The sequence below is a fragment of the Pempheris klunzingeri genome, chromosome 19 (assembly GCF_042242105.1).
Source record: "Pempheris klunzingeri isolate RE-2024b chromosome 19, fPemKlu1.hap1, whole genome shotgun sequence".
Taxonomy (NCBI): domain Eukaryota; kingdom Metazoa; phylum Chordata; class Actinopteri; order Acropomatiformes; family Pempheridae; genus Pempheris; species Pempheris klunzingeri.
Window position 1 is genome coordinate 13,148,848 of NC_092030.1, and position 9,984 is coordinate 13,158,831.

The window sequence follows — 9,984 nt, forward strand, 5'->3', positions numbered from 1 at the left end:
TAAGAAAAATGGCAAAATTAATAATGAAATGATTGGTGTTTGCAAGAATGAACATGCAGGTATTGAACTACGATGAACTGCAGATCACTGATCAGCATTCAATAATGTGATCATTTTTAGCTCCATACTTCACACAACCACACTTACTATATTATTAACAATACTGGTGATCTGGTAAAAAACAGAATGCATTCAAGTTGTGTTATTGAATCATAGGGCAAATGTTGATTGTGATTACTATGTGTATTAATAAGCGTCCCTGTTACTGGGGATCAGCCATTCCTGCAAGTGACCAGCCTGACTTCCTCCTGCATTCAGCCGGAAGTGTAACAGCTCTTCCCTCTAGATTAGGAAAAAAAAAATTAATAGCTTTATTAGTACGCAGCATTACAAAGCCAGTGGCCTGTATAATAAGAGTGTATAGTGGGACATTTGTGAGTAAGATTTAATTTCACCTGTGATCCACGGCTCTTTCTGGACTCTCTGCGGTCAAGTCTTAATACATTTTATGAAACTTCTGAGTCTAAATGTAGCATATAAATCGATTCTGTGTCGTCATGTAATTCCTGATTATAGAAAATCAAGTCAGGACAAAACAAACAAGAGTCTCAATGAAAAATTAATAAAAATAGTCATTAAGATATCAGTTCACATATTAATATGTGAAGCTACATCAGAAGTGATTCTTATAAGCTATGTTTAATCCTTTTTGATATACAACTTTCATCAGAGATACAATTCCCTAATTTGGAGACCACTTAAAGTGTCCAATAACCAGCTCCGCTTCAAGCTGGACACCCTCTCACTCACATTTGTATCTTGTCAAACACTCATCAGACTTTGCAGAAGGAAAGGCTAGCTGTTGCCCAACAATCCCTCTGGGAATACTGCCTTTCTTGCAGTGTAGTCTGATCCACAGCCTTGGAACCATGCAGTGACCAGAGGGGATTAGCTAAAAGGAAGGGATGGAACTGGTGCTGACAGAGGTCATCAGGAAGCAAGGGACAAGCTTCAGATAGCTCTAAAATTGAGTATCATGTTCTTTTTTTTAATGTTAAGCGGTCTGCCATATTCCTGCTTGTTTTAAGATACAGGCCTTAATTTGTGGGAAGGCCGTCAAACGAAAATCAACACCTTCATTACTGTTACTCTGTTATAGAAAGTCTCTCTTTCTCTCTAGTATTTCAGATATGTTTTAGATTCATTCATTCATTCTCATATTGAGCCTGACACACTCCATACAAGAAATATTAAATAATACTGATGACTAGGCCTGCAACTACAACAATAGAGGACAGTGCGCTCTTTGAAAACAGAAGACAGAATGGGTGAATTTTATAATTAAGACAAGCACAAGTAAAATTTGATCCTGTATTTAGTTACAGTAAGCTGCTTTCTTAAATATCCCTTTTGCAGTCATGAGTCTACACATTGACAGGGTTCATATAGACTAAAGTGCAGCTTTGACAACCTGTTACCTAACCTTGACCTAGTTAGACTTTTGGCATAGGAGACTGCATAGGAGAGTGCAGTGAGTGTGGTTTTGTTTGATTTGGGATGCAAACTTCTTAACCGTCTGTGTATAAAATAACGGTAGGCTACATCTATGATCAATAAGGTCAAGCTCAATAGGCTGGAGAGTGTCCATGTTAAAACTTGATAGTTAAATTACTGCAGCCTGCTTGTATTTCAGTGTGGACATCTTGCATCATAATTGCAAGTGTGTACATTTACTGATGAAACGTGCATACAAACCAGCTGATGTAACAACATTTGCTTTTAGGATCTTTAGTCACATGCATTCCACATTTCTTACTCAATGAAGTGAGTCATCATAACTACTCATGATACCAACACAGCATCCACTCAGTTGCGTTCCATGAAAATGCAACAATATTAGAATAAATCAATCTAATACGTATGGGAACCATATTAAAAAGCAACACTAACTAGGGATGTATAAAATGAGAAATTGCACCCCTTCCTCGTTCATCTGAGTGGCGTGTGGCTTCTCCAATTGTTCTCATGAATACGCTTGACAGACAGCCAATCAGCATCGGTACAGTAGAACAAAGTGGTGACGTTTCCTCGACTCGATGTGTGCAAATCAGCGGCGGCCAGCGTGCCGGGCGAAACCAATCAGCGCCTTCCAACGAGCAGCTGCTCAGCCAATCGCGGGGCTCCACGACGGGGAAGAAGTGACGGCTTATATATTCAGAGAGCAGACTTCATTCAACATCATTTCACAGAGGAAAGAGTACAGAACAGAAAAAGACGAGCGATATATATTTTTTTTTGCAATACGAGGCAACGTCAAGGCCGTTAATTCATTGTCAAGACTGCAATTAAGGTATGTGTGAAAGTTGTTGTGAATATGATAACGCCATAGCGTATTATTTTGCATTTTATAGAACGTTGGACGTCATTTTACGATCTTTTCATCATGCTTAAGCCAGCTAAGCTAACATTTGACGATAGTGATGTATTTACACAGTTGGCCATGGCCAATGAGATGGGCAGCCACTGTGATTGAAATATATTACAGAAAAAGAACGTACTTTTCTCCTCTCATTGTGGCAAGGTATCTTCCCTCGCATGTCTGCCAGACACGCTGATGTGGTTAGCTAACTTTAGCTACCGGCGGATGAAAAAAAAAAAAAAAAGTCAGTAGTGTTAAAGTATGGAAGAGGCTGTGGTGCTCCACCCAGTTTTAATCATTCAGCGCTTCGAAGTCTGACATTTCTGGAGGTTTCCTGGCCAAGGCCATGCTTCCCTATCATGGCTCTGAATATCAGTAAATGACATGAAGCATTACCGTTAGCTGGTAGCTGCTTGAACTTGGGAGGCGGAAAGCCCACGTCATGAACGCAAGGCCACGTTTTTTTTTTTTTGGTACATTATACGGTTTCTTACATTGTACGTTTTCTCCCACAGATTTCTTTTGTAGGTCCGCGATCAAGCAAGCAAAGATGAAGCTGCTGTGGGTTGTACTGCTGGTGACCGGCACTGTGTTTGCCGATGATGAGGACAAGAAGGATAGTGTGGGGACTGTGGTTGGAATCGACCTGGGGACCACCTACTCATGGTAAGGAAAAGTGACCTGTGGCTTGATTGTATATTTTGGAAGACAATGAAATGAAGCCGTTGTGAAAAATAAAATCACAGAAATTGTTGACACTTGAGTAATCATCTCTCTAAAATGTTTTCCTGTAGTGTTGGAGTGTTCAAGAATGGCCGTGTGGAGATCATTGCCAATGACCAGGGTAATCGCATCACCCCATCATATGTGGCCTTCACCAGTGAGGGTGAGCGTCTGATTGGTGATGCTGCCAAGAACCAGCTGACGTCTAACCCTGAGAACACAGTCTTTGATGCCAAGAGATTGATTGGGCGCACATGGGGTGACTCCACTGTGCAGCAGGACATCAAGTACCTGCCCTTCAAGGTATGTTTATAGTGGAAGTAAAAGTTATGCTTATAGGGACTTGCTGTCTTTGGGCAATGTTTAAGCAACATATTTGGTGTATTAATGTTAATGCATGTTCCTCTTTAGGTTACCGAGAAGAAGAGCAAGCCTCATATTCAGGTTGACATTGGTGGCCAGATGAAAACATTTGCTCCTGAGGAGATCTCTGCTATGGTGCTGACTAAGATGAAGGAGACTGCTGAGGCTTATCTGGGCAAGAAGGTACAAAAAAAAAAAAAAAAAAAAAACCCTCAAAGAATGTACATCAAAAGGTGTCCCACTTTTAAATGAACAATGGATGACTCTAATGTTCTCATCTTTCCCTCAGGTCACACATGCTGTGGTCACTGTTCCTGCCTACTTCAACGATGCCCAGCGCCAGGCCACTAAGGATGCCGGAACCATCGCTGGTCTGAATGTGATGAGAATCATCAATGAGCCGTAAGTGTCTAATCTTCATGCATTCATCTGTGTTCCTCTTCAAAATGTGAAACTATTTACCCTCCTTCCTCTGATAGAAGTAATAATTCTCACAATTGCTTTCTTTAGAACTGCTGCTGCCATTGCTTATGGTCTGGACAAGAGAGATGGCGAGAAGAACATTCTCGTGTTCGATCTGGGTGGTGGCACCTTCGATGTCTCCCTTCTGACCATTGACAATGGTGTGTTTGAAGTGGTGGCCACCAACGGTGACACTCACCTTGGAGGCGAAGACTTCGACCAGCGTGTCATGGAGCACTTCATCAAGCTGTACAAGAAGAAGACTGGCAAAGATGTGCGCAAAGACAACCGCGCCGTGCAGAAGCTGCGTCGTGAGGTTGAGAAGGCTAAGAGGGCGCTGTCTGCCCAGCATCAGTCTCGCATTGAGATCGAGTCCTTCTTTGAGGGAGAAGACTTCTCTGAGACCCTGACCCGTGCCAAGTTTGAAGAGCTCAACATGGTAAGTGCAGCTGTACAAAAAACTAAAGATCAATTGAAACATACCTGATTTTACTATAACCTTGTTTGTGACAAGCCTTTTAACTTTGCATTTCACTTTGTCAGGATCTGTTCCGTTCAACCATGAAGCCTGTGCAGAAGGTGCTGGAAGACGCTGACCTGAAGAAGTCTGACATTGATGAGATTGTCCTTGTTGGAGGCTCCACCCGTATCCCCAAAATCCAGCAGCTGGTGAAGGAGTTCTTCAATGGCAAAGAGCCCTCTAGAGGCATCAACCCTGATGAAGCTGTGGCATACGGAGCTGCTGTGCAAGCTGGAGTGCTTTCTGGAGAGGAGGACACTGGTAAGGCATCTTCATCATGCATTGTGATACGTATTCCACAGAACTGAGCTTGCAAACGTTAACCTGTTTACTAAACATTTTTCCTCTCTTGCAGGTGATGTGGTTCTTCTGGATGTGTGCCCCCTGACCCTTGGTATTGAGACTGTTGGAGGAGTAATGACCAAGCTGATCCCCAGGAACACCGTGGTGCCCACAAAGAAATCCCAGATCTTCTCCACAGCCTCTGATAACCAGCCTACTGTCACAATTAAGGTTTATGAAGGTAAGAATTGGACATTGCAGAGTAAACTTTAATTTTAAAAGTTTTAATTTGCATTTTCCTTGTATGCAGCCAGAAATGTAATTATTCATGAGCTTGATTATTTATTCTCTCTTTAGGTGAGCGTCCTCTGACAAAAGACAACCATCTGCTGGGCACGTTCGACCTGACTGGCATCCCTCCTGCCCCTCGTGGTGTGCCACAGATTGAGGTCACCTTTGAGATTGATGTCAACGGTATTCTGAGGGTCACTGCTGAGGACAAAGGCACGGGCAACAAAAATAAGATCACAATCACCAACGACCAGAACCGGCTGACACCCGAGGATATTGAGCGCATGGTGAACGACGCTGAGCGCTTTGCCGACGAGGACAAGAGGCTGAAGGAGAGGATCGACGCCCGCAACGAGCTGGAGAGCTACGCCTACTCCCTGAAGAACCAGGTCGGCGACAAGGAGAAGCTTGGCGGCAAGCTGTCAGATGACGATAAGGAAACCATCGAGAAGGCAGTGGAGGAGAAGATTGAGTGGATGGAGTCACACCAGGAGGCTGAGCTGGAGGACTTCCAGGCCAAGAAGAAGGAGCTGGAGGAGGTGGTTCAACCCATCATCAGCAAGCTTTATGGTAGTGCAGGTGGACCCCCACCTGAGGGCGCTGACGGCGAGCAAGATGAGAAAGATGAGTTGTAGGCAGGTTTGATGTCAACTCTTCTGTCGCCCCTTGCCTCTCTGATAGTGGCATCTAGATGTATATATTGGACTGATGGGACTCAAATAGTGAGAGGAATGGTTGGAAAGGGGTGGCGATGACAAGCAACCATACTGAATCTTCGGAAAGACTTAAACATAAGTTTCGGTGTGCAAGAGGTGTTCTCTTCGCTGGAAGGCGGAGATATTCGTCAGCCCGGATATGAGGCTTGCTGCTGCTGTTCTCAGGCAGTCCTGATTGGGTTCTGTAGTGGGTGGGGAGGGTGGGTTCCAGGTGTTTGTGGGTCCATTAAGTGGGATGTCTGTGGCCTCAAGGGCTCATTGCGTTCACAGGCAGTGCTAAAAGTTATTTATTGAATCTGGTCATTGTACTTCTGGAAGACATTGAAATAAATGTTTGATACAAAATGTTACTTGAATGTGTCTTTTTACAGTACATTAATTTATAACCTCAGTGCAACAATTGGCATAGAACACCATGATTTTAATCACTGAATACTGTGTCCAACACTTGGAAATGTTCACCACTAGCTCAAATTATTAACATTTCAGCGTTTTCTTCCCACACAACCTTAGGCTTCAGAACTCCATTGAATTTACCAAATGAGCATTTCAGTATTGCAGTACAAAATTGACCTCTTGACCAGTAAAATAGGAAAGTACTGTACTCAACATTTTAATAGAGGTTTAGTACATATTACAACATCACGTCACCACAGTAACAATACAGTCATCATGAATAACACCCTGCGTATCCATCCCTCCGAATACGAATGCCAGATTTACTGTCTCTGAGGCTGCTGGGCTGTTGGCTTGTTCCTCGTCTCGATTCTCCTCACCACACACCCTCCATGGCATTAAACACATGGAGTGGTCAAGGCGGTTGGCTGGCATATCCCCTTCAAACTTCAAGAGGATCCATCTATTTTTCTCTGCAAAAAGGGATAACAGCATCTTGTATAAACTCATGTGTTAAGAACTAAACTGCCCTATAGAGTGTGTGTGTGTGTGTATGGATGCGATGATAAAGCATACAACAAAGCATAAATTCAGTCACATATTTTAAGGGTTGTTGAAAAATTGTGTACCAGTGTTGAATCTGTACATGGAATTGCTGGCACCATCAGCAGTCATGCCCCCTAAAATATAGACGTTCTTTCCCAGCACTACAGCTGAGTGGGCTGCAACTCCTGGTGGGATGTCTCCTTTTGCCTGCACTTTCTCCCACTTCATGCTCCCTTTAAACAGACACACGGTTTTATAATTAAAAAAAAAAAAAGAAACTTACTTTGTCTTATGATTCAGGAGGGTTCAGGCTTACTTGTGTCAAGAGAGTACATATCATTGTGGAATTTGTCTCCAGCCATGCCTCCATGGATGTAGATCTTTGAGCTCACTGCTACGATAATGTGGCCATGTCTGGCTGGTGGGTGTCTGCCTTGTGTTTCCGGTTGGGACCAGGTGGAAGATACTTGGAACATGAAATGATAAAAGCTATCAGGTAATTGTTGTCATCGCGAAATTAAAAAATATACTAGAGGGTAATAAAACGTATGGTATAACTACTGCAGCCACTATTAAATAAGGTTATTAATTACACCTGTGCTTTTCTTGATGTGACAGATCAAAATGTTAAGTATGAGAAAAAGGCTGTAATGATTTCTCTTGTCCATACCCATTTTAATTGAACAGAATGAAATTTTTTTCACATCAAATTCTTAAAAAAAACAACAAAAAAAACTCACAAAATACTAATTTAGTCATTTTTTGTAATTCAGAAATATATAAAATCTTTTTTTCTCAGTTGTGATCATAATTGCAGAGTGGATGCTTACAGTGTGACAAAAATATTAAAAGCCTTACACACACACACTCAGGTGTTTTCAATTACTTTGCTTGATGAGATCAAAGTTCAGCTACTAATTAGTAATAAAAATGGTAAACGTGTGTGTTGGCCTTCCTTAACTTGTGCTGCACCTTAAGTGCAAGGAAATGCCAGCCAAGTACAGTCATAGTGTACAAATGTGCACTCAGTCTTCAGAAGGGATCTAATCAGCCGAAATAAATGAGAACACCAGTCGTTCCAAGTCTTCTGACCAGATTAGTAAATGTGGAATCAGCTTCTCTAAATATCTAAACAAAAGCATTACGATTTGTCAATAAAATATCTTAATATCTTAAAAAGTCACAATTAGTGACTCAACACAACAAGATAATTATGGCTATATTGCATGTCCAGGATCACTCAGTAAATGTTCAGTGAGAGTAGTTTTTTTATGTGCAACAAAGTTTAAATGCTTTACCAGTGTTTTAGTGAGCTGAAACATTAAGTCCCCTAAAGTATGCTAGTCAATGTGAAAGACAAGCTAATCCCATTGTAAAGCACTTCATGTTGAGCAGCTGGTTAATTCGACACAAACCTGTATCAAAGACATGAAGTTTGGGGTCTGAGACAGGTGCAGCTCCTGCTTCTCCACCAGAAAAGACATACAGTTTGTCGCCCATGCAGGCTGTGTTGGTGTGGTATGTCCTGGGACTCGGGGGTTTGCCATTCGCCTTGACAGTCCTCCAGCGCGACCCGCTCTCTGGAAACACACGTGCAGGATAGATCACACTCAGTTTACAGAAATCTATGGTCACATATCATACAATCAATCTGTCTGGTCATAAACACATCAGCAACACTGGTTACGAGTGTTACCCTGCTAAATCACCTGAGAGTTATGCTACTAATGAAGATTACATGTGAATTTAAACTTGAATTTACCCGTTAGCTGTATATTCTGGATGCAACTGCGATTGCCGCTCTGCTGTGCCCCCCCAAATACCCACAGGCTCTGAGGGTAGCTCTCTGGCACAAAGCTGCAGTGCTCATATCGTGACTCCAAACCCTCCCACTCTGGTATGTCCCATTCGTGATTGTCTAGTGGAGTCAGAAAGGACAGAAATGCAAAGAAAGCCCTGCGATATGAATGCAAAGACAACACATGACCCAGTGATGTACATAACAAATGACTGATGATTACCAAAACAGCACTGTGACACATGATGCTGTACACAAAGCTTGACTATTTGATATCAATTTGAGCTCTTTAGATTGTGGTGAAGACTCCCTTGGCAGATTATTAATGTTCACCTAGATTTATGATGAGTGAATGTGAGAAACTGCCACTTGGGTTGGCTCCCCCCATAATGAGGATCTTTCCTTTTCCTCCATCTCCTGATGGAAGAAATGTGCAGGTGTGACCCACACTAACACCTGGAGCACTTCCCCTGGGTATCAACGAGTACCTGTTGACAACAAAACAATTTCAGCAACAAGTTAGCTCCTCACATCATAAACGCTACAAAGGGATCTCACTTACCATATTCCTTCTTTTGGCTTATCTAGGGGGTCAAGCACTGGGAGAAACTCCATGGCTGTCAAGGACATCAACCTTGGTATTATCGTTTTTTCATACTTCTCTTGTTAAGGATCAATCAATCAAGTTGTGATCGGGTGCGATAGTTTGTCGACATTAGTCTGTGTAAGCCTAGCTGATGGTATCCACAGAAACCCTTACGTAAAATCTAGCTACGATCGAAGCAACACAAATAATATTTGGATGTTTTTCTTTTTCTTGGTGTAAACGGTTGGTGAGGGGTAGCTTATAGTGCGCAGTTCTTAATATCATCTATGATGAAATATGACTAGCTTACTTCGGCAACAATATCGCTGATTTGGGAACACACTGAGCGCTACCAGCCGCTGCTTGCTAACTCAAATGAGCATGTGAAGAGCTTCCTGAGTCACCACTAACCTGTTCTTCCGGGTGGAAAATGATCCGTGTCATTAAACGAATGTCGGTATACTTTGACGCCTATTCCTAACGCCCTTGCAATGGCAGTGGTTGTTAAAGCTAGCGTTTAACTTTAAGTTAAAGCTGGTGTGAAATTCTCAAATCCCAACCATAGCACAGCTCTACGTTAAAAAGAATACGTAGATACACATTCTCACGTTAGCAACGTTGGTTCATGTTCCTAACGTAGTTTCTATGGTTGCCTCCAGCGCATGCGCAGTTCACAAGCCAACGCCGTCCCACCAATTCCCACCGACCGCAATGATGTGATAACGAGCTACCCGGAAGGTCCTGTTTTGTACTGGATTCAAACTTTTTCCTCACTGGGTCAGCAAATAAATCTCCATGCCATTTAAGACACCAAAACAGTGCCTTAAGTTCCCGTTTGACCTAACTCCCATCTCCCACTTCAAGTAATAAGGTAGGCACACT

The 9,984-nt window shown here is 42.5% G+C and overlaps 2 protein-coding genes across 7 annotated transcripts; one reads left to right on the top strand and one right to left on the bottom strand.

Annotated features, from left to right (window-relative positions):
* The first annotated feature begins 2,247 nt into the window (after positions 1-2,247).
* hspa5 (heat shock protein 5) lies at positions 2,248-6,126 on the top strand. 3 transcript variants are annotated; one of them, XM_070850076.1, is made up of 9 exons: positions 2,248-2,356; positions 2,948-3,085; positions 3,214-3,445; positions 3,554-3,688; positions 3,795-3,907; positions 4,016-4,406; positions 4,511-4,748; positions 4,843-5,010; positions 5,127-6,126. In XM_070850076.1, the coding sequence occupies exons 2-9, from the start codon at positions 2,970-2,972 to the stop codon at positions 5,693-5,695; spliced, it is 1,962 nt and encodes a 653-aa protein (XP_070706177.1). In that variant the 5' UTR covers positions 2,248-2,356; positions 2,948-2,969; the 3' UTR covers positions 5,696-6,126. The 3 variants fall into 3 exon arrangements, with proteins under 3 accessions (XP_070706177.1, XP_070706176.1, XP_070706178.1); XM_070850075.1 differs by having other exon boundaries at positions 2,248-2,350; positions 2,935-3,085; XM_070850077.1 differs by having other exon boundaries at positions 2,248-2,350; positions 2,961-3,085.
* Positions 6,127-6,365: 239 nt separating this feature from the next.
* rabepk (Rab9 effector protein with kelch motifs) lies at positions 6,366-9,735 on the bottom strand. 4 transcript variants are annotated; one of them, XM_070850080.1, is made up of 8 exons: positions 9,711-9,735; positions 9,079-9,133; positions 8,850-9,004; positions 8,481-8,636; positions 8,134-8,298; positions 7,035-7,184; positions 6,802-6,951; positions 6,366-6,645 (listed from the first exon to the last, which is right to left on the bottom strand). In XM_070850080.1, the coding sequence occupies exons 2-8, from the start codon at positions 9,129-9,131 to the stop codon at positions 6,419-6,421; spliced, it is 1,056 nt and encodes a 351-aa protein (XP_070706181.1). In that variant the 5' UTR covers positions 9,132-9,133; positions 9,711-9,735; the 3' UTR covers positions 6,366-6,418. The 4 variants fall into 4 exon arrangements, with proteins under 4 accessions (XP_070706181.1, XP_070706180.1, XP_070706179.1 ...); XM_070850079.1 differs by lacking the exon at positions 9,711-9,735 and adding an exon at positions 9,514-9,695; XM_070850078.1 differs by lacking the exon at positions 9,711-9,735 and adding an exon at positions 9,456-9,695 and having other exon boundaries at positions 9,079-9,411.
* Between the last annotated feature and the right edge of the window lie 249 nt (positions 9,736-9,984).